At 47.3% G+C, this 24,129-nt stretch overlaps 1 protein-coding gene across 4 annotated transcripts in view; it reads left to right on the top strand.

Moving 5' to 3' along the window:
- The first annotated feature begins 4,164 nt into the window (after positions 1-4,164).
- Positions 4,165-24,129, top strand: part of LOC115207403 (platelet-derived growth factor subunit A) — a 34,505-nt gene continuing 14,540 nt past the window's right edge. Inside the window, exons 1-4 of one of the 4 annotated variants that reach the window (XR_003881005.1) lie at positions 4,165-4,962; positions 5,974-6,073; positions 15,091-15,216; positions 17,199-17,386. Coding sequence is in view for 1 of the 4 variants with exons in the window: in XM_029774474.1 (XP_029630334.1) it covers positions 4,900-4,962; positions 5,974-6,073; positions 15,091-15,216; positions 17,199-17,386 (477 nt within the window). In the remaining 3 variants the exon portion in view is untranslated. Of the gene's footprint in view, positions 4,963-5,973; positions 6,074-10,678; positions 10,719-15,090; positions 15,217-17,198; positions 17,387-24,129 lie in introns of those variants that run through there. The other 3 variants (XM_029774474.1, XR_003881008.1, XR_003881011.1) reach the window with 3 other exon arrangements.

Here is a 24,129-nt window from a genome sequence, read left to right as displayed (position 1 = left end):
GTACATACATATCCCAACCAGAAGCCATGGATTACAGGAAACATCCACATCACCAACGAACTATCATGGTCCAAACATACCAAGACAGTCGTGAAGAGGGCACGACAAAACCTTTTCCCCCTCAGGAGACTGAAAAGATTTGGCATGGGTCCCTAGATCCTCAAAAGGTTCTACAGCTGCACCATTGAGAGCATCCTGACCGGTTGCATCACTGCCTGGTATGGCAACTGCTCGGCATCTGACTGTAAGACACTACAGAGGGTAGTGCGAGCGGCCCAGTACATCACTGGGGCCAACCTTCCTGCCATCCAGGACCTATATAATAGGCGGTGTCAGAGGAAAGCCCATAAAATTGTCAGAGACTCCAGTCACCCAAGTTATAGACTGTTTTCTCTGCTACCGCACGGCAAGCGGTACCGGAGCGCCAAGTCTAGGACCAAAAGGCTCCTCAACAGCTTCTACCCCCAAGCCATTAGACTGCTGAACAATTCATAAAATCACCACCGGACAATTTACACTGACACCCCCTCCCTTTTGTACACTGCTGCTACTCGCTGTTTATTATCTATGCATAGTCACTTCACCCCCACCTACATGTACAAATTACCTTAACTAACCTGTACCCCCGCATGCTGACTCAGTACTGGTGCCCCCTGTATATAGCCTCGTTATTGTTATTCTTATTGTGTTACTTTTTATTATTACTTTTATTTTAGTCTATTTGGTAAATATTTTCTTAACTCTTCTTGAACTGCACTGTTGGTTAAGGGCTTGTAAGTAAGCATTTCACGGTAAAGTCTACACTTGTTGTATTCGGCGCATGTGACAAATAAAGTTATATTTGATATGGAATGTTTACTCTTCTGCCTGCATTGTTCTTTGTTTAATCAGCACAATGTCTGTGTTGCTACACTGTAAAATGGCTGACATTTCTACAGTAAAGCACTGCGGATAACAGAAAATTGTCTACTACATAGACATGGATGGTTGAACTTAGTGGTATTTATACTAGTTTGTGGTGATGACTGTGGGGATTACGCTGGGTGTGTACATATAGTATTCCTGTCCTCTATCGGTTGTGTCTTCTCTGACACGTCTATAGGGTGAGAATCTTGGGTTCAGTTCCAGGTGGTTGAGAGTATTAGATAAACTGAGCTGAGAGGAAGATTGTCTTCTGGTCAAGACAGTGTGTTTGTTACAACGCCTACTGTTAAATAGACCACGGCCAAGAGGTCCATCCATCACTGGCTCAGCAACACTGACTTGTCATTCTATTTGTCTGCTCTTCTCCACACTCCCAGGTCAGACAGACTCGTATCCACCACATCCACTTCTTTCCGGAGCAGGAATTCTTTCCTATTCCCACTCCCTCTTCCCTCCTCCCAGTTGGGAGCTGTGCTATGTGTGGCCCGGGGAGAAACAGGAGTCATCTCCTTACTCAGAGAACATGTCTTCCCCTCCGCCACGTCTTTATGGCCACAGGTTTACTGTGCAGCCAGCTTCCATAAAACCATTTATTGGGGTTGATGTTGTTAGGTACACAGACCTCAGTTGCCAGTAAACATGTTGTTTAATAGCCCGTGGAGGGGGAGACTGAAGGAGAGAGAGAGAGAGAATGAGAGAGGGGGCTAGATGGAGAGACCTGCCAGCTGCCCCACCGACTTCTTTCTACTCCCCTCGTCTCCTTTCCGTTCCTATCCTCATCTCACCATTCCACCTTATTATTGTTCTACTCCCCTAATCTGTTCTGTGATGATCCCCCTCTCCTCCTCCTCTATCTTCTCTTTTAACCTCTGTTTCCCTCCAATCTCCACCTCCAATCTCCACCTCCACTCCCCACCTCTGACCTGTGATGTAATAGAGATGACCGTGTATGATGTTGGCGACCACATGGGGGCTATATAAGGAACCTGCTCATCAGTCATTAGTCATATACCAGGACCCATCATCTCTCCATCTCTCTGGGCCTGACTTATGCAATAGAAAGCTATGGGGGCATGAGCAACCACTGCCATGACAAATATTATGGGGGAAAGTGCTGCACACGGCAGAGAAATAACTATGTTACGGTAGTAACCTAGAGTTTAATGACTATAGGTCAAATAGTATGTATGCAGGAAGGTTGTAGTCTGGAATCGAAACTGAATATTGCCCCTTTTTCTCAATTTCAATTTCAATTTTTTCCCTCTGTTTTAACTTTTTCTTTAACTTTTTTCTCTGTTTTCACTTCACTTATTCAGGTGAAATATTAGGTTGCAATATTAGGTTTATATTCCAGGCTCGGAAAGTTGCTCTGATATCAAAAGCCTTTTGCTGCGATGCAATCTATAGTGAAATTGGGGGCCACTATTTCACTTGAGTCAGTGATGCGAAACAAGAGAGATATTTAGTTTGGATTTCAGGTTGGGAAGAAGTTGTGATCATAAGGGCCACCCTGTTTATTTAACTTGTGAAGTGAAACCATAGGGAAACTGAGTGATATTCACTTTGTATTTCAGGTTATAGGGAAGTTGTTCTCTGATATAAGCATTGAGGCCGAGGCCACACCTGTGGCCAGTGGTGGTGTGTCCAGTCCTGTACATCCTGGACTTTAACCATGCCCCCAAGGGCTGTTCCAACCAGGCCCTCCCAAATAAACCCCTCTACTCTAGAGTTGAATGGTGACTTCCTCTGAGCAAGTTTAGACCAGTCAGTCTCTAGTTAACCAGACAGTGGGTTGTGGGTTGTGGGTTCCTCCTCTTGTTGAAAAGTCCAATGCAGCCATTTTTTATCTCAATATCAAATTATTTCTGGGTAACAATGAAGTACCTTATTGTGATTGTTTTCAATTAAAATGCCCCCCCCCCCCAAAAAAAATGTTTTACTTCTTAGCAAAAAGCATTTTCTCAAGCAAGAATTTAGCTAGGACTGTCTGAGTGGGGAGGGGAAATCTGAAAATGACCTGTTATTGTCAAAAAGGTTTGGAACTCTCTTTCTTATTGGTCTAATAACTCATTTGTTATGTCACAAGGCAGGCCAAAACTCCATCCCACCAAAACGGTGACATTTCAAACAGCTCTTACACTAAAAGTGCATAATCATAATTTTCAATTTCACAGTATTATTCCAACCTCATAGTGTGGAAATATATATAAAACACAGGAAATTATGTTTGTAACTGCACTGGGCCTTTACACTGATGGTCTTACTCTCAATAATGGACATTATTATTATTATTTTTATTTGATTTATTTCACCTTTATTTAACCAGGTAGGACAGTTGAACAAGTTCTCATTTACAACTGTGACCTGGCCAAGATAAAGCAAAGCAGTGCGACACAAACAACAACACAGTTACACATGGAATAAACAAACACACAGTCAATAACACAATAGAAAAGTCTATATACAGTGTGTGCAAATGAGGTAAGATAAGGGAGGTAAGGCAATAAATAGGCCATAGTGGCGAAATACTTACAATTTAGCAATTAAACACTGGAGTTATAGATGTGCAGAAGATGAATGTGCAAGTAGAGATACTGGGGTGCAAAGGAGCAAAATAAATAACAGGATGGGGATGAGGGAGTTGGATGGGCTATTTACAGATGGGCTATGTACAGGTGCATTGATCTGTGAGCTGCTCTGACAGCTGGTGCTTAAAGTTAGAGAGGGAGATATGAGTCTCCAGCTTCAGTGATTTTTGCTATTCTTATTAAGCCTACACCTGTTGTTTACTAAGCATGTGACAAATAACATTTGATTTGATGATTTGGGTGACATAGTCTTGGATACAAGTTTGTTAAATGGATCACTCATGCATGATACTGTTAAGAGGTGTTGTAACAGTTGGTTACTCTCTGTGTATCAAGGAAGATTGGTGATGGTCAAAGGCATGGGCTTTATCATATTCATCATCATTAAATATATATCTTGTTATTATGTTCAATTTTTTATTTTAGATGTAGTTTGTTAATATGTAGCTAAATCAATAGCCTACGCGTGTGATTTTTTGTAGGTGACGTCATGGGTTGGGGTAGTGGTTGGAGGTAGAGGAGGATATGTTTTTAAATCATCCGCCAACCAACCAGCTCCCAGGCCTGGTGAATTGATGGGAGAGCACCACTGGAGCGCGAGGGGAGGCGCATCAGGCACGCGGCTCACCCAACTCCCACAGCTCGAGCTCACTATATTCAGCGGCTCCGGTGCGCTCGAGACTTAATTCACTCCAGAGTCCAACACAGAGACGGACCTGTCGAGCTCTCTATTCCACACTGCAAGCTAAGCACTCACTGGATAGAACACACGGACAACTTTTTACAGAGCTATTTCCGCTGCTCTATTTTTGGTTTTCATTACGGGACTTAAACCTGGGATTGTACCATTTAAAAAAGACGCACTTTTTGTTATTGAAATATTTAAATGTCATGGTTTTTCATGTTCATCGTATAAATAATAATTTTGGGGTATAGAACTCGAAATATTTGAGAACAAGGGAAACGGTTACATGTTTTCCAACCTCTGAAGAAGACTTAACAAGTTATTCGTTCTTGGGGGGTCGATAACAAGTGTAATGATTGTCAAGGTCTTCTGTTGGGATTGCCTTACTGCTCAACTGGTCTAAGGAGCCAGCCATGCACTTTTGTCTGCTCTACTTCTGTCACGGAGAGAGGGCTCGGAGTGGCGGACGCGCACGAATGTGAATTACATTGCAGTCAACTACTCTACTTCAAAGTACTTCAGATATCCGCAGAGTTCCTCAAACAAGTGTTTAGGAGTTGTACCGCGGGCGACTGAACCGGACTACTCACATGTTCCTCTCCCCAAGGGATGGTTCTTGATCATCCGCGGGCAGGAGCGACTTTGCGGCTCCTACAGCAGGAGACGTTTTCTTGTTTTGGGGGAAATCGGAATTAAAGGGAGATGAGACCCGTACTTTGCTACTTCCTGCTCTGTACGTCGTACCTGCTGAATGCTGTTGCTGAGGTATGAAAGACATAAGGGCTTTTCGCAACCACTTTCTACGGGTTTTAATAAGACTAGCCACAGTCAGGCACAGTGCATGCCTCTCTCTCTCTCTCTCTCACTGTCACACTCCTGCCTGGCGCGGGGGGTCGTTTTGCGGGGTTGAGTGTGGGGGCGAATGGGTAGAGGGGAGTCTAGGGACTTCGGGTCCGGGTGCTGTCCTTAGCGCGCATTCTGGAGAAGGGGCTTTGCTGCACAGCAGTCGACATTGTTTTACAAGCTGTGGGAAGGTAGTTGTTACAAAGTGCATATACCTAGGCGATATTGGATACACGTTATTTAGATTTTGCAAACACATTAGGCCTATTTTTATTTATATTTAAAATGTTGTTCCTCAACCATTTTGTGCTGACTTTGTGCATATTAAGTATAAAAACCCTATTGGATTTCTTCTGCTATTTCATCGGCAAAAAAACTAACAAACAAGAAGCGAACTTGTAGCCCTGAGGCGACACAAATGTCTAGCAATATCAGCACCACCCCACTTGCCATATGAATGCATTGCATGGAACGCTTTTAGAAACAGCATTGTAACTGCACCAGGAAACATATTTGACTTATTTTTGGCGGTCGTTCCAAATCTGTTTATGCGTGAGCCAACAGTGACAACGTTATGGTTGAGCCAGCCAAACGCTTTCATGGGAACCGTACTTAGGATATATAAATAGCCTAGGCTCTGTCGCTGTGAGGCCGAACACTCCTTCCAGCTTGAGAGAGAAGCCTAGTATCCGCAACAAGTCACAAGTACAAGTGTAGCGGACGGCCTGTGAACAAGACTCAAGAGAGCCGAACATGCTGTAATGGGCACACCGTAGCGTCATTTTCCCTCTCCATTGACCTGAATTAATAAGACAATAATAGATAATGACGCAATGTATGCGTTGTTTTACAGTCTATGTGTGTCTTTAATCTTCATTGTAATCGTCTTGATTTTGTGTGTGTGTGTGTGTGTGTGTGTGTGTGTGTGTGTAGGAAGTCCCGCAGGAGTTGATAGAGAGACTGTCCCACAGCGAAATCCACAGCATCAGCGACCTCCAGCGGCTATTGGACTCCGAGATAGACGTCCCCGTAGGTAAATTCTGTCTCTTGATACTTTCACGCACACGAACTGTGATTCCATTCCACTGAACTTTGCTCGAACCCCAGTCTGTCGCACTGGGCGATACCATAAAGGTGTTTACTTGTATTTATAAGTCACTTAGAACGGTGTCATAAAATTGACTAGGGGAAAGAACGATGATACCGAATCTCTGAAGGTCGCAAAGACGCAGCAGGCATTATTTGGGCATACCCGATTGGATAGTGTTACTGATTCAGCACCAGCAAATGCATGTTTTACTTATTATCTTGTTTCACTGAGTGGAAGTTGCTGGAGCCTGTGGGACTCTCCGTATCAGACTACCTTGGGATCTCAGCAGCCAGTCAGCAGGCTTCTCCAACAACTGTTGCTATGAAATGAATGGACTGGTCAAGCTGCTTTCGGCACCGAGCGCGTAAAAGGCTCTGTGCCCCGATGCCCGACCCGAAGACATTTGGCGGGGATTATATGTAGTAATTTGGGTCTTTTTAATTAGCTCATTGAAAACAGACAAACAAACAACAACGACACGGGAGCGTGTTTAGGCAGTGTCTCGTGGAGGAAATGTTCCCGGATGTGTAGTGGAGGCCAGGGAGAAGGGAGGGAGGAGGGAAGGCCAGGTTTTCTGGAACAGAAAGTGATGCATCCTACTTGGGAACTGATAAAGAAAACACCAGCGCGAGATAAGACGCGTCCTACTCTGTAGTGTACACATGTGACATAGAAGGTGGACTTTCACCGCGGTATTTATTTTGCCAGATTCTATTTAGCAGTTGTCACCCGCAATATGCTGACTTTATGGCACTCAGGGTGCCACAGCTGTGGCTGTAAACGGATAGGTACATGCGGCGTGTTGGACGGTGGCTGTAAACGGATAGGCGCATGCGGCGTGTTGGACGGTGGCTGTAAACGGATAGGGACATGCGGCGTGTTGGACGGTGGCTGTAAACGGATAGGGACATGCGGCGTGTTGGACGGTGGCTGTAAACGGATAGGCGCATGCGGCGCACAGGGTGCAGCGAGCACAGCTTTTCTGCCGCAGTCATGTTCCTTGGATGTGGTTGTCTCTTGTCGAGAGCAATCTAGCTGTCTGTCTCTGGCTCTTTTGAAGGGGAGATTCGGTTACAAGGGTGCGCTGGCACAAGATTTTTGCGTTCACATGAGCCTCTATTTACACAGGCCACCCGCCATTTATCAAATCTGGGCTTTCCCCAAGTCTGTCTTGTGGATGGAAATGGATAATTCTATAATTGGCGTTAAACACCTGTGTTGGTAATGGAAGGTCTACCTCATATGCCAACAATGATTACTATTAGCCATATGGTTCATGTTGGTACTATTGCCCCAAGAAACATTTGCTCCTATTCACTAATTACATAGCCAATTAATGGGCTTTTCTTTGGTTTGACTTATATACAGGGTTCATTACATCACTCACACCTATGTTGGGGTACAGATATAGGCCTACGTCATTTTATCATTTATCATGTATGTTATTACTGATGTTTGTTTGTTTTATCCACATTTCCTATTGGCAAATTCAGTGAACTCTATTGAATCACCAATGTCTTGTGTCTCCTATCAGATCAACATAGCAATAACATTTCATTAGATTATCACAACACACAAACACAGCCCATGTGGAATATAGCAGGCCTACATTATGAAAGCACTTTTCCTCCACAATTCAGCTCGTCATCATATCAGTTGGACTGAGGGGAGTCTGAAATAGGTCTCAGGAGGTCTGGTTCTAGCAGCTAGCCTTAGCATGAGAAGATGTGTTTATAACTGAATTGAAATGCGGAATGTGGAATGTGTTCTGTTAGCTGCCTGATTATTATTACCAGTACATACATCTGCCTGGAGGCCAACAGACTGCCTGATTATTATTACCAGTACATACATCTGCCTGGAGGCCAACAGACTGCCTGATTATTATTACCAGTACATACATCTGCCTGGAGGCCAACAGACTGCCTGATTATTATTACCAGTACATACATCTGCCTGGAGGCCAACAGACTGCCTGATTATTATTACCAGTACATACATCTGCCTGGAGGCCAACAGACTGCCTGATTATTATTACCAGTACATACATCTGCCTGGAGGCCAACAGACTGCCTGATTATTATTACCAGTACATACATCTGCCTGGAGGCCAACAGACTGCCTGATTATTATTACCAGTACATACATCTGCCTGGAGGCCAACAGACTGCCTGATTATTATTACCAGTACATACATCTGCCTGGAGGCCAACAGACTGCCTGATTATTATTACCAGTACATACATCTGCCTGGAGGCCAACAGACTGCCTGATTATTATTACCAGTACATACATCTGCCTGGAGGCCAACAGACTGCCTGATTATTATTACCAGTACATACATCTGCCTGGAGGCCAATAGGCTGCCTGATGAGCCAATAGGCTGCCAGGCAGGCCATTGAAAGACCTTAGACACCAGCCAGAGGTGTATTTTCAGAGTTTTTCTTGTGAACGGCAGGACAGTAAAGCTAGTTACTGGGGAGAGAGACTGTACAAGGGACTGGGTCCTGCCTGTCAGAAAGTAGGAGGGGGTGAGAGAGAGAAGGAGAGAGAGATGGAGAGGGAGGGAGAGAGAGAACTGTCAGTAATCTATGTCTGTTTGTCCCATGGCATATGTTGCAACCATTGGATCCTAAACCCTTAACCCCTGGCCACTTGTTGAACTCTTATACCTTGTAGACAGATAGGAGTTCTCACCCTCTTTAACTTTGTTGAGCCCTGGGAAGAAGGGAGGGATGTGTCAGTGTCATTTAGAAGGAGACCTTCAGGGCTTATCTGGTCTTGGCCTGTGTTTTATATGGGTCTGTGAAGTGATGAGAGTCTGCAGTGATGAGAGTCTGCAGTGATGAGAGTCTGCAGTGATGAGAGTCTGCAGTGTCGAGAGTCTGCAGTGTCGAGAGTCTGCAGTGTCGAGAGTCTGCAGTGTCGAGAGTCTGCAGTGTCGATAGTCTGCAGTGTCGAGAGTCTGCAGTGTCGAGAGTCTGCAGTGTCGAGAGTCTGATGAGAGTCTGCAGTGATGAGAGTCTGCAGTGATGACAGTCTGCAGTGTCGAGAGTCTGCAGTGTCGAGAGTCTGCAGTGTCGAGAGTCTGCAGTGTCGAGAGTCTGCAGTGTCGAGAGTCTGCAGTGTCGATAGTCTGCAGTGTCGAGAGTCTGCAGTGTCGAGAGTCTGCAGTGTCGAGAGTCTGCAGTGTCGATAGTCTGCATTGTTGAGAGCAGCCTCAGGGGCATGTAGGAGGTCCATGGTGGACGGGAGGGTGATTGTGTGTGTGTGTGTGTGTGTGTGTGTGTGTGTGTGTGTGTGTGTGTGTGTGTGTGTGTGTGTGTGTGTGTGTGTGTGTGTGTGTGTGTGTGTGTGTGTGTGTGTGTGTGTGTGTGTGTGTGTGGGGGGGGGGGTGTGTGTGTGTGTGAACATGCACGTGTATGTGTTTCGGCGTGTATGCACTTGTGTGTGTATGTCAGGGAGTCAGTGAAGAGCAGTCAGCAAGGCGATGGTCTCTTCAGACAGGGTGACAGCTGAGATGACCTGCTGAAGTCTCTCCCCCCTGTCCCCCCTGGAGCCAGTCTCCTCTCCCCCTCTCCTCTCATCTTCCCCAGCCTCTTGGTCTGTTCTGTTCTTATCTGTCTATACTGAAGGACTGACAGAAAGGGGAACCTGACTCTTGACATGAGGCCTGAGGTGGAGAGGTGGAGTATCTGCAGCCTGTATTCCTGGCTGCACTTCACTCTACAGGGGAAAGGTTGTGCAACAACAACCTGAACCTACAGCCCTGCTCTACCTGTTTATCTACAGTTTGCAACAGTTCAGGGCCTGTATTCTCAAAGCTTCTCAGAGTTCTGATCTAGGATCAGTCTTTGCCTTTTAATAAGATTATATGGACATGGGGGACCTGATTCTAGATCAGCATTCCTACTCCAATGCCCCAGATTCACGCCAGATTCACCACCTGGGAAAACTGGTTGAATCAACGTTGTTTCTACTTCATTTCAACACAAAAATGTCATGTAATGATGTTGAATCAACGTGGAAATCTGGTTGGATTTCAAAAAAGTTATCAACGTAAGGAAATGTTGTATTTTTTCCACCTAACTTTTAATCTAAATCCAATGAGGTGATTTTTTAGGGGGTTGATTTTACATTGAATTTACATTAGTTGTCAACTCAACCCAATGTAAATTAAAACTAGACATTGAACAGACGTCTGTGCTCAGTGGGCTGATACACTCTCTCACAGGAAGAACCATTTCCATTTCACCATTACCAGGTCCTGTATTCATAAGATGTCTCACCGTAGGAAAGGCAACACTGATCCTAGATCAGCACTCCTACTCTGAGATACTTTATGAAAACGGGTCCAGAAGTGTTGTGTCAGAAGGTAGCATGCTGACAGTGAAAGGGAGAGAGAGAGAGAGAGAGAGATCTCCTAGCTAATAGAGGGAGTAATTTAGGAGTCATCAGAGGCAGTGTGATTCATGGCTGGAGACTGAGGAAGCTGCTGCAGGCAGCAGGCGTGTCATTACCTACAAGCCTTTACCTCAACCTTACCTGGAGTAGACATGGGAGAGGAGGAGGGGGGCTCCCTACAGAGGTAGAATTATATCTTTCTCTGTGTTGTTTACTGTCTTTCTCTTCCTCTCACTCTCCTTTATTTTTTCTTTCTCCCTCTTGCTCATTCAGTCTGCTTCTGTGTCTTCATGCTTGCCTCTCTGTCTATCCATATCTCTTTCTCTCTTCTCCCCGTCTCTGTCTATCCTTCTGCCTCTCTCGCTCTAATCACTATGTCTATCCATCTCCCTCCCTCCCTTCCCCCTCCCTCTCTCGTTCTCTCCCAGCCTGCTTTCTTCATGTAGAAAGGAAAACAACAGAAAGGTCTTTTGTGATGCTGAAAAAGCAGTAGTCAGTCCATAAAGGACTCCTTTATATGGCGTCTCCTTTTCTCTCTCCAGCCGCTCTGACATGGCCTGTCTCCTCCCGGTGTCCATTGCCGTGACGCCCTCCCTGCTTGTCTTCCTTCTTCTCTCCCTCCCTCCCTCCCTCCCTCCCTCCCTCCCTCCCTCCCTCCCTCCCTCCCTGCCTGCCTGCCTGCCTCCCTCCCTCCCTCCCTGCCTGCCTGCCTGCCTCCCTCCCTCCCTCCCTCCCTCCCTGCCTGCCTGCCTGCCTCCCTCCCTCCCTCCCTGCCTGCCTGCCTGCCTGCCTCCCTCCCTCCCTCCCTCCCTCCCTCCCTCCCTCCCTCCCTCCCTCCCTCCCTCCCTCCCTCCCTGCCTGCCTGCCTCCCATTCTCCTTCACTCCCTTCCCACCTAGAGAGAGAAAGGAGAAGAATAGATAGAGAGAAACTAAGGGTGGTTGAGAGGTAGAGAGGTAGGGGGTAGAGAGATAAAAAGGGAGAGAGAGAGGGATTGAGAGAGACAGAGAAGGTAGAGAGAGATAAAGAAAGGGAGAGCAAGAGAAAGAGGGATGGAGGAAGAGAGAAGGGTAAACAGAGAAAGGTTAAGGGGCGAATGAGAGAGAGACAGAAAGAGAAGCAGGCTGGGAGTTCTGTCAGTGACCCTAAGCGTTAAAAGGTTGTTAGGTGGAGACATCAGGCAGCTGTCACAACCTGTTTCACTGACAGGAGGACAGACAGGACAGAGTGTGTGTGTGTTAGTGTGCATGTCTGAATGTGTGCTTGCATGACCTGCGTGTCCATGCGTGCATGTTTTTGTGTCTGACTGAGTGCATATGTGTGTGCGTCCGTGTGTGTGTGCATGTGTGTTTCAGCGTGTTTCAGCGTGTGTGTTTGAGTGCCTTAGTGTACATGAGCCTACTTGACACAGTGATACCTATAGGTTTTGTGTTGAGCTAAACGGCAGGGAGACACAGCTCCCCAAGCAGAGCAGGTAAACACTAATCACTTCCTCTAGGGAGGGAAATCTTTTCTGGGTCACAGCTGTCTGACTGGGACGGTAGGTACCCTAGCTGTTATAAGTAAAAGATAGCTGGTTCAAATCCCCGAGCTGACTAGGTGAAATAAATCTGTCGATGTGCCCTTGAGCAAGACATTTAACCCTGATTGCTCCTGTGGTTGCTCTGAATAAGAGTGTCTGCTAAATGACTCAAATGTAAATGACTGACTAGCTGACAGGGAGATGCAAAGGCCTGCTCTCTCTCTCTTCCTGCTGCCTGGGCAATGTTTAGGCTTGGCAAGGCCACGAAATGCAGCATACAGATGTAAATAAATAAGTAAACAGAGGTTTATATAGATCTTGTACAGGAGAAGAAAAGCCTTTCAAATGTCTCGTCTATAGCACAAAGGAGCTGGATAAGTGAAGTCCTTGTGTTTACCTGAAGGCTTTGTCTAATGGTTGACTCTGGGCTTTACGTTGTTATGAGCACAGTGAGTTGAGTTCTGATGTGTGTGTGTTTAGGTTTCCGTTTTGTGTGAGTGTGTGTGTGTGTGTGTTCAGTATATGTGAACAGGTATGGGGTTGTGTCCCTTGAACAGGTGGGCTACCGGAGAGAGGACCCACCTGATCTGTAAACAGAAAGTTTCTGTACAGTCCAGCCTCTTTTCCCAGGGAAAATACTGCATCCACTGAACAGCCCTTTATCATTTTACTGCTGTGTGTGTGTGTGTGTGTGTGTGTGTGTGTGTGTGTGTGTGTGTGTGTGTGTGTGTGTGTGTGTGTGTGTGTGTGTGTGTGTGTGTGTGTGTGTGTGTGCGTGCGTGTGCGTGTGCGTGTGTGTGTGTGCACGCCAGCCATGTGTGTGTTTGCGGTCTGTACCATGAGTGTGTGTTACTTTGGCACCAGATCCTGTAATAAAGTGCATACTCTGGGTGGGGACCAAAACAAGCTGGGATTATCAGATGACCATGACTGTAATAAGGTGAGCTAGCCACAGTAAACTGTTAGCGTTCAGTTAGCTAACAGCCCTGCACTGTACTGTGGCACCATGACTGTAATAAGGTGAGCTAGCTACAGTAAACTGTTAGCGTTCAGTTAGCTAACAGCCCTGCACTGTACTGTGGCACCATGACTGTACTAAGGTGAGCTAGCCACAGTAAACTGTTAGCATTCAGTTAGCTAACAGTGCTGCACTGTACTGTGGCACCATGACTAAACATAATTGCACTCAACGTAATTGTACACTTTCTGCCAAAAGTCAACATTTAAGCAAACATTTCCTATAAATAGTGATGTAAAACCACTAATTAGACTACTAGACTACTTGGCTGATGGGGGTTGATGACCACCTGTGAAACGACCACCTTGGTTTACATTACAAGATGGCCACCTGTGTGACTCAACTGTAGCCGCTGCATTCCTTCTGTGAAAGTCTCCCCCTCCTCCCACTGTGTTTAGTAATGGGTGAATAAGACTGAGCATGTAATTACACACTAAAAAAAGAGGGTTCCTCAAGGGTTCTTTGGGAAGGGTGATGGTTCTATGTGGAACCATAAGGACTCAATGAACCCATTGAGCCCTTCGATGGTTCTTTGCAGTTCAGAAAAGGGTTTCTCTGTTAGTGATAATTAAAATGTAAGGGTGGTGGCTCATTAGAATATTTCTGGGCGTGGTTTGCTCACAGCTCATTTTGTACAACCGTGAGTGAGAGTGTCATTCCGTTGCGTTGTAAATATGAGTGTTATAACGTTGCGTTGTAAATATGACTATGGCCAGTGACGGTGCCTTGTGAAAGAATCACATATGGCCTTATGTCAATTGAAAACTGTTGTCTACCTCAGTTCTCAATTTTCCCCTCAGCGAGTCCCAGCAGTTCCAGGGCTAGCACACCTGATTCAACTTGTCAATTACCACAATAATAACACGTATGGAATTCAAACAATATAATATGGCTAACCAAAGTAACAACATTTATGGTTCTTCAAACGGTACTACAAAGACATTTAAGATTGATGGAGGTTCTTTATAGAACCATTCTCCATAAAGGTTCTATAAAGAACCTTAAAAAGGGCTCTGTATAGCTCCAAAAAGGGTTGTAACCATAGCGGAACCCTTTTTTGGTGCTATATAGAACCTTTAATTAATGGTTCTGTATAGAACCTTAGGAAAGGGTTCTATATAGCACCAACAAGGGATCCGCTATGGTTCTATAAAGAACCTGCATCAATCTTAAATGTTTGTAGTGCCGTTTGAAGAACCATACAGGTTTTTAAGCCAAAGAACCCTATTTGGCATTATTTAGAAGCATTTAGCTTTAGTGTGTACATTAAGGTCTATGGCATGGTTTGAAACATACTATCTATATCATGTTTGCTGTAACCCCTACTGGAGGAGGCTTGTGGTCGACTGTTTTGCAGCCGAACAATGATGATGATGGTGATTACTGTCGAGGTATGACATCATCAACCGTCTGCCAAGCCAATAAAGGCGGTTCATTTAACTCATTAAGCCGGTGACTAGGAATGTTTGTTGTGGAGAAGCAGGCTCCATAAAACATCAATGGAGGAAATGACGCAGTCTTTAGGAGAGGACCACACTATCCACTTGTACCACATTGTAATTCACCTCCAATGAAGCTCCTGTGGGCTTGTAAAATGTCATTAATGTAGGCTTGAGTGGTGAAACTGGGGTGAACTTGCTTGGTTGAGTAAGCTACTTTTCTCTCTGTGTGTGTGTGTGTGTGTGTGTGTGTTTCTGCGTGCTCGCGCGTGTGTATGAGTGAGTCTCTGCGACTGTGTGTTTGTGTGTTTGGGCATGAGTGTCTGCGACTGGGTATGTGTGCGTGCGTGCTCGCGCGTGTGTATGAGTGAGTCTCTGCGACTGTGTGTTTGTGTGTGTGGGCATGAGTGTCTGCGACTGGGTATGTGTGTGTGTGTTTGTGTGTGTGTGTGTGTGTATGTGTGTGTGTGTGTGTGTGTATGTACGTGTTTGTGTGTGTATGTGTGTGTGTGTTTGTGTGTGTGTGTGTGTGTGGGTCGAGACATTGCATTAACACGGCTGCCTTCTGTTTTGACGAGGTGCGGGAAATGAGGTCATGGAGGAGACCAAGCCGATGCAGAAGCATCATAAGAACTACTCCCAACAGCACGGCTACTCAGACCTGAAGAGCTCACAGATACATAGCCGACGCAAGAGGAGCGTTGGTAGGTCTGCAACACAACACAACGCCACACATCATCACATTACAACACAATACAGGATTCACACATACAGGCTACGTTTGAACCAAGGCATGACAATGAATGGACATGATGTTAGGTTGTGTTTACTGAGGGACTTATAATGAAGACATGACGTCTATCGACCAAACATTTAGCCTAGGATTCATGGGAGATTATCGCTGGTGAGGAAAGGGAGGGGTTACCGGTCTAGGGGAGCCTATGATTGGCTGTGGCGTGTAGATCTAAGACACACATGTCGGGAGGAGAAAAATGGATCCTTAAGCGAGGAAATTCCAGGCATTCAGTGTTCATGTCTCAACTCGCCGGGCCTTGACTTATATTACCTGGGAGAGTGCCATGCGGGTAGAGGTATCCTCTGATAGAGGCCTAGAGAGGAGCTTGTAGGGATGTGTGATGGACGGGGTTCCAACCCGGGTCTTCCATACGACTGCATTAGCCCACTAAGCCAAACTCTTCAGGTACTCATCACACAAGAGGTCTCCAGGCCTTAGTTACAGCCTGTAACTATGGGTTCTTCCTGGTTAGGTCATGTACCATACCAAGAGGATGAGTAGTACTGCAGATGTTGTTGGCATCCAAACAAGCACTCACTCACTGTACTGTGTGCACGCGCACCAGCCGCGTTGTATAATGGTGGCATGTTGTACTTGGTTCTCTACTCTTTCTGGAGAATACCGCAGGCTTCTCAGGGCATCACGTCTCAAATGAAGAGCTGGTCATGCCTTGCCTGCTGTTTGAATATACGTGCCAGTCACAGGAGGTTGGTGGCACCTTAATTGGGGAGGACGGGCTCGTGGTTATGGTTGGAGTGGAGTAAGTGGAATGTTATCAAACATGGTTTCCATGTGTTTGATGCCATCCCATTTGCTCTGTTCCAGCCATTATTATTAGCTGTCCTCCCCTCAGCAGCCTCCACTGGTGCCAGCACCCTTAGAAACAGACACACGTATTATTCATGTCCTTTATCATAAGCCCTACATGCAGACATAAGGCTATTTGGCCTAATCTAGCTGCATTAGAGCAGAACAAAGGAGCAGTCTTTCTCTAGAGTCTCCACTCACTCAGTTACTACCCAAACTCCTCAGGTAATAGGAGAAATAAAACAACATCTTTTCTTTTGTGAATCGTCCTGGATCAGCCTTTAGTGCTGGTTAGGGTTTGAATGGGATTAGGAGCTGATCCTGAATCAGTGATGTAGATGACATACTTAAGGGTGCTCAGAGATCTCAGTGGGTAAAAGATAAGAATAGCATACGTTCTGAGAGTAGTATATCGTCCAATGGTCAGAAAACCAATGTACTGCTTCTAGCCAGTTCAATGATACAGCATCTAACAAACATTATAAACTGGGTAGAACGAGCGCTGAATGCTGATTGTCCGAAAGCCGTGGTATATTTGGTATGTTTGGTATTTTATTAGGATCCCCATTAGCTGCTACAAAAGCAGCAGCTACTCTTCCTGGGGTCCACACAAAACATGAGACCGTATACCAACGGTATGACAAAACATTTATTTTTACTATTCTAAATACGTTTGTAACCAGTTTATAATAGCAATAAGGCATCTCGGGGGTTTGTGGTATATGGCCAATATACCTCGGCTAAGGGCTGTATCCAAAGAACAGTCCTTAGCCGTGGTATATTGGCCATATACCACAACCCCTCGTGCCTTATTGTTTAACTGTACTACATAGTTTAATTAAAAAGCATCTGAGTGTATATCTAAGTATCTCTCTCTCTTTCTCTCTCTCCCCCCCACCTCTCCCCCCTCTCCCTCTCTTTCTCTCTCTCTTTCTCCCCCCTCTCTCTTTCTCTCTCTCTCCCCCACACCTCTCCCCCCTCTCTCTCTCTTTCTCCCCCCCCCCCCCCCTCTCTCTCTCTCTCTCTCTCTCTCTCTCCCCCCACCTCTCTCTCCCCCACCTCTCTCCCCCCCTCTCTCTCCAGAGGAGGCGGTGCCTGCAGTGTGTAAGACGCGGACAGTGATCTATGAGATCCCGCGCAGCCAGGTGGACCCCACGGCTGCCAACTTCCTGATATGGCCGCCGTGCGTGGAGGTCAAGAGGTGCACGGGATGCTGCAATACCAGCAACATGCGCTGCCACCCCTCACGCAGGCACCACCGCACCGTTAAGGTGAGAGAGGAACACAGTCTTCACGCACACACACAAGCACACGTGCGCACACGCACACACACACACAAAATCACATACACACACTTTCCTCCCATTTACTTGGGTAAGTGTACAGTAAATCATGCAGGTTGATTAAGTACAAAAGAAGGGCTTAGGACATGTTCCCTCCCTCCCTCCATCTATGTCTCCATCCCCCTTTACCAGGCATTTGGCCTTCTCCCAAAATGTATTGTATACTCCCACACTCCCTTTTAGCCCCCTCGACTCCACCTCTCCCTCCATCCCTTGGTTGGTGAGGGTCCAGGGTGTCTGTGCCAGGCAGGGAGAGATGGGACTTGGGAGGGAGGAAGGGTAGAGGGATACAGCTAGGGCAGCAGCTGGAGGGTAGATCAAGGAGCACCAGCAGAGAGAGAAAGAGGGAGAGGTGAATGAGACAGAAGAGAGAGAGAGAGAAAGAGAGGGGGAGAGAGAGAAAGAGAGGGAGGAGAGAGAGATGGGAAAGAGAGAGAGAGAGGGAACGAGAGAGAGAGGGAGGGAAAGAGAGAGATGGGAGAGAGAGGGAAGAAAAGAGAGAGAGAGATGGGATAGAGAGAGAGAGGGAGGGAAGAAGAGAGAGCGGGAGAAAGAGAGAGATGAGAGAGACAGAGGGCAGAGAGAGGGAGGGAAAGCGAGAGAGATGGGAGAGAGAGAGAGAGAGAGAGGCCAGAGAGAAAAATATGGCAACAGAGATAGAAACAGACAGAGAGAGACAGAAATACAGCAGTGTTCAGCGTGTCCCATTCTGGCAAGCCCCTGTCACAACTCTCTGTCTGTGTTCCTGTAAGCAGGCAGAGAGAAAGAGAGAGGGAGGGAGAGAGAAGCAGTGTTGGGTGGGGGGAGTGTTCTAGCAGTATTTTACGGTAACTAACACCCCGGTAGTCTGAAAAAACCCCTGCCTCTGTTTCTCCTCAGAGGAGACACCGCTGACTGCAGTTGGGATGTGTTCCTGGTCTATTTACACTTCAGCTTGTTACTGCTTCTGTCCCTGTGTGTTTATGTATCATGGAAGCAAGCAAAGTACCTTGCGGTGTAGGATGGCTGGGAACGAATAGGGAAAGCATAGAACATTCTGTTCTTAAATATCTCTGGAATGTGTGCGTTTGCTGATCTTGTGTGTGTGTCATGTCAGTATGTGTGTGTGTATGAGACAGTATCGCTGTACTCTATCCATCGTGCTGATCTTGCCTGGTCAAAGGCCGGTGAGACATGGTTATCAGCTGTCATGCAAACCTCCACTGCTGCACCATGCCAGGGCTTCAGCTTTGGAGATAGCGCCGCGATATCCACTAGCCAGAGTAATAACAAAAATACCATCACCAGTTTCCTGGCACAGCAGTACTGGCCAGTCAGCTTTCAAAGGGATAGGCGGCCATTTTGTGTCAGGACATTGGCTCTCTGGGGTGCAGTTGCAGAAGTGGTCTAGCGTTCTCAATAGAGGACTGAGCGACTGGGAGGAACAAGTGGTCCACTGTGGCTCTCAGTGGGCATGGCAGTGCTTAGTCATGATGTCTGAGTGGCCTCCACTGTAGTCTCGCCCTCACCTGGTCGGTCTGTCTGTCTGTCTGTCTGTCTGTCTGTCTGTCTGTCTGTCTGTCTGTCTGTCTGTCTGTCTGTCTGTCTGTCTGTCTGTCTGTCCACTCCTTAAAAGAAGCCCAGTGGAAAAACACTACAGTGTTAAGCTCTGCTTTCAGTGAGAGTGGTTATGAGGACTGGTGTGGAGAAAGAGCGGAAGATGGACAGAGGGTTGGGTCTGGGACAGTTTCTCAGAATGCCCTCTCCTGTGGTCGCCCTCCGTGTCCCCCTCCTGACACCCTCCAAAACCTCCTTGGATAAATGAGCTTTCTTCACACAACACAGGGACAGGGAGGGAGGGGGGAACCCTGGAGCCAGCTGGTTTTGTGGGGAAGTTTTTCCGTGTCGGACCAGGGAGGTAGCTGAGAGAGAGAGGCTCTATCCCAGTAAAGGTCAACCGACGGGGGTGACTCCAGTCAGCAGACATTCAGGATATTTGGTGTGAAGAACATTGTCTCCTCCTGCCAAGTTTTTTCTTTCCCGTCTTTAGGAATAGAGCTGAATGGGGTCCTCTCTCTCTAACTCTGGGTCTCGCCGGCCCAAGATGTTTTCCTTGTGCTAGACGTGAGGGATGGAGGAATGGAGGGAGGGAGGAATGGAGGGATGGAGGGATGGAGGGATGGAGGGATGGGTAAAGAACACATTGTGTGTTTCTTTCCACCTTGTGCCGTGATGTATTTCAGTATTGGAGCTAAATGCACTTTATTTATTTTTCCCTTTTTTCTTTTTCTTTCTCCTTCTGTTGCTCTCAGTAAAGAGCGAGTCTGTGTAGGCCCCTGCTGCTGTACAAGCCTGGTTTATTCATTGGCGAAGTCATGAAAAAGTCTAACTTTAAATAGGCTTGGCCTGGGGGGATAGTGGCAGATCTAGAGTCTCTCTCTCTCTCTCTCTTTCTTTCCAGTGCTTTGGTCCATTACTGATAAGCCAGGCAGTGTGTGTGTGTGACAATGAGAGGGGGAGTAGGCCTAATAGCCCTCTGTGGTACTGTGTGCTATATTAGGATCTGACTCTGGCAGTGATGGTAGAACTGCTGTAGATGCAATTCAATGGTCAGACATGTCAACAAAGGATTAAAGGAATTAGAGAGAGTAAGAGGGGGAGTAGGGAATGAGAGAAGAAGAGAAACAGAGAGGAGGGGATACTGAATGAGAAAGAGAGAGAGAGAAGAGGTGATGAGGAATAATAGAGAAAGATAGAATGAGATAAATAAAAAGACTGTTTAAGTAGTCAGCTCCATCATCGTAGCATTACCATAACTCTCCCCTTATTTATCCTTATCCCTCACTCCTCTCTCCGTCCCTCCCTCTCTCTTTCCCTCTCCGTCCCTCCCTCTCTCTCTCTCTCCATACCCCTCTCCGTCCCTCTCTCTCCCTCCCCCTCTCCCTCCCTCCCTCCCTCCCTCCCCCTCCTTCCCTCCCTCTCTCCCTCCCCCGCTCCCTTTCTACATTTACATTTTAGTCATTTAGTAGACGCTCTTATCCAGAGCGACTTATAGTAGTGAATGCATACATTTCATGAATTATTTTTTATTTTTTTGTACTGGCCCCCCGTGGGAATCAATCCCACAACCCTGGCGTTGCACACACCAGGCTCTACCAGCTGAGCCACAGGGAAGACTTTCTCCCTGCCCCTCTCCCTCTCTCCCTCCCCCGCTCCCCTCTCCCTCCCCCTTTCCTTCCCCTCTCCTTCCCTCCCTGCTCCCTCTCTCCCTCCCCCTCTCCCTCTCTCCTTCACCCTTTTCCTCCCTCTCTCTCTCCCCCTCTCTAGCTCTCGCTCTACCCCCTCTCTCTCTCTACCCTCTCTCTGTCTTGCTCACTCTCTCTCTCTCTCTTTATATCCATATCTCTCTATATCCCTTTTTCTCTCTTTCTCTAGTCTATATCACTTTCTCTCTATCTTTTTATTCCCCACCTCAACCCGTCTCTTTTCTCTGCTCCATCTTTCCCATCTTTTTCCATCTCCTGAGTGAGTGTGTGTATTCAAGGCCCAGCTGTGGTGATGAGATGTGTTGATGAACTGTGGTGATGAGCTGTGGTGATGAGCTGTGGTGATGAGATGTGTTGATGAACTGTGGTGATGAGCTGTGGTGATGAGCTGTGGTGATGAGCTGTGGTGGTGAGCTGTGGTGATGAGCTGTGGTGATGAGCTGTGGTGGTGAGCTGTGGTGGTGAGCTGTGGTGGTGAGCTGTGGTGGTGAGCTGTGGTGGTGAGCTGTGGTGATGAGCTGTGGTGATGAGCTGTGGTGATGAGCTGTGGTGATGAGCTGTGGTGGTGAGCTGTGGTGGTGAGCTGTGGTGATGAACTGTGGTGATGAGCTGTGGTGATGAGCTGTGGTGGTGAGCTGTGGTGGTGAGCTGTGGTGATGAGCTGTGGTGATGAACTGTGGTGATGAGCTGTGGTGATGAGCTGTGGTGATGAGCTGTGGTGGTGAGCTGTGGTGGTGAACTGTGGTGATGAGCTGTGGTGATGAGCTGTGGTGGTGAGCTGTGGTGATGAGCTGTGGTGATGAGCTGTGGTGATGAGCTGTGGTGGTGAGCTGTGGTGATGAGCTGTGGTGATGAACTGTGGTGATGAGCTGTGGTGATGAGCTGTGGTGGTGAGCTGTGGTGATGAGCTGTGGTGATGAGCTGTGGTGGTGAGCTGTGGTGGTGAGCTGTGGTGGTGAGCTGTGGTGGTGAGCTGTGGTGATGAGCTGTGGTGATGAGCTGTGGTGATGAGCTGTGGTGGTGAGCTGTGGTGGTGAGCTGTGGTGATGAGCTGTGGTGATGAACTGTGGTGATGAGCTGTGGTGATGAGCTGTGGTGGTGAGCTGTGGTGGTGAGCTGTGGTGATGAGCTGTGGTGATGAACTGTGGTGATGAGCTGTGGTGATGAGCTGTGGTGATGAGCTGTGGTGATGAGCTGTGGTGGTGAACTGTGGTGATGAGCTGTGGTGGTGAGCTGTGGTGGTGAGCTGTGGTGGTGAGCTGTGGTGATGAGCTGTGGTGGTGAGCTGTGGTGGTGAGCTGTGGTGATGAGCTGTGGTGATGAACTGTGGTGATGAGCTGTGGTGATGAGCTGTGGTGGTGAGCTGTGGTGGTGAGCTGTGGTGGTGAGCTGTGGTGGTGAGCTGTGGTGGTGAGCTGTGGTGATGAGCTGTGGTGGTGAGCTGTGGTGGTGAGCTGTGGTGGTGAGCTGTGGTGATGAGCTGTGGTGATGAGCTGTGGTGATGAGCTGTGGTGATGAGCTGTGGTGGTGAGCTGTGGTGATGAGCTGTGGTGATGAGCTGTGGTGATGAGCTGTGGTTTGTCAGGGCTGCTGGCCCGGGCCTGCTGGTTAGATACAGTCATCTGTAAAACAACAGGGGGTTCTGGGAAGCAGGCCCTGCTCTGAGGACAAGAGGGTCTAGTGAGGACTGTGTGCGTGTGTGTGTGTGTGTGTGTTTGTGTGTGTGTGTGTGTTTGTGTGTGTGTGTGTGTGTGTGTGTGTTTGTGTGTGTGTGTGTGTGTTTGTGTGTGTGTGTGTTTGTGTGTGTGTGTGTGTTTGTGTGTGTGTGTGTGTGTTTGTGTGTTCTCCCACAGGCTAAAGGAAACAGTCAGTCAGACTGACAGAGAATAAAGCTGTCACTTCCCTCTTTTAGTTGTAGTTTGACCACTAACTAGTCTTGGATATCCCAGACATTGGAGCAACGTCAGTAAGGCAACGACACTAAGACTGGGGAGGATGTCGGCTTTTCTCTGACAGTTCAATGGGGGGGGGGGGATTGTTCTGGGGACGGTCCTCTTCAGACAGATAACCCTTCCAACAAAAGAGACCACAGAGAACACTAGTCTAGCAGGACATTGGGGAGTAATGGACCAGCAATCAGAAAGACTAGGAGTAGGAGAGGGTTACCTCATCTGCTCGGCTGGCTCCGTCTCTGAGGCCACAGAGTGTGTGTAACAAGTATTCCCGGTTACTGTGTGTGTGTGTGTGTGTGTGCATGCGTGCGTGTGTGCGCATGCATTTGTGCACATGCTTGCGCCTGTGTGTGTGTGTTGCTCCTCTGTGCCATGTGTTCTCCCCTAACGCGCTGCCTGGGACAAGACCATTAGTGTTGAGGCAGCAGCAGTAGAGAGATGAGAGTGCTACTGAGGGGAGCTGAGGGGAAGAGAGGCCACAGAGTAATGAAGTGTTGATGCCTGTTGGATCAAAGCTGGAGGCCACAGAGGGTCAGGAGGATATAGCTGCAGGATCCACACATCTCTACTGACCCTGACTTTAAGGAGCCTCCTCTGACCTTCTGACCTCCACACACACACACACACACTTCCGTTCCCTCATTCATCTGAATGGCAGTCAGTCAGGACGGAGGCAGTAGCTACTAGCCGGGGCCTGTCCTCGTGTGGGACCTGGTTACGGGGTGTTTCATAAATAAAGGGACGAGTTGACGGCCATACAGTCAGTGTGATTAATGTGTGTGTGAGGCGTCCCATGGATTACGTGAGAGAGGGATGAGGGGGATGGAAGGGGGAGAGGGGAAGTGAAGGGGGTCCCTGTTTGAAGTTGGTGCAGCTGTGAAGTATTTTCACTTTGATTTGGTCCCAGATTTTCTGCTAAATGGTGAGGGTTGGAGTGTGTGTGTGTGTGTGTGTGTGTGTGTGTGTGTGTGTGTGTGTGTGTGTGTGTGTGTGTGTGTGTGTGTGTGTGTGTGTGTGTGTGTGTGTGTGTGTGTGTGTATGTATCTGGGGGTCACCCACTGTGTGCCAGAGACCATGAAGCTCGACAGATTCTAGAACTTGGGCCAGAACTGGACCGTCTGGAATGCATCTGCTGAAATAAGAAATGTAATTCAACATTTTTTTACATTTATTTTTATTCTTTCTTCATTTCCATCCCTCCCTTTTACGTCCACTCCTCGTCTCCTGTCCTCCCTTTTGAACTTCTGCTTTGACTTCATCCTCTCTCTTGCTCTCGCCCTCAGCGTTTAAAGCTGTTTCTCTATCAAACCTGAGTTCAAATATTATATATTTCAAATCTTTCAAATACATTGAGTGTTTGCTTTAGCCTGCCTTGAGTGCCAGGTGTGCACTTTTAGGACATTTCTATTGGTTCCATTACAAATTCAATAAAGTACAGCTAAAGAATATCAAATGATTTCCAATAGTATTTGAA

This window comes from Salmo trutta, chromosome 1 (genome assembly GCF_901001165.1).
Source record: "Salmo trutta chromosome 1, fSalTru1.1, whole genome shotgun sequence".
In the NCBI taxonomy this organism is placed as follows: Eukaryota; Metazoa; Chordata; class Actinopteri; order Salmoniformes; family Salmonidae; genus Salmo; species Salmo trutta.
The sequence above is the reverse complement of the archived record's forward strand: the minus strand, read 5'-3'. Positions and strand labels throughout refer to the sequence as shown.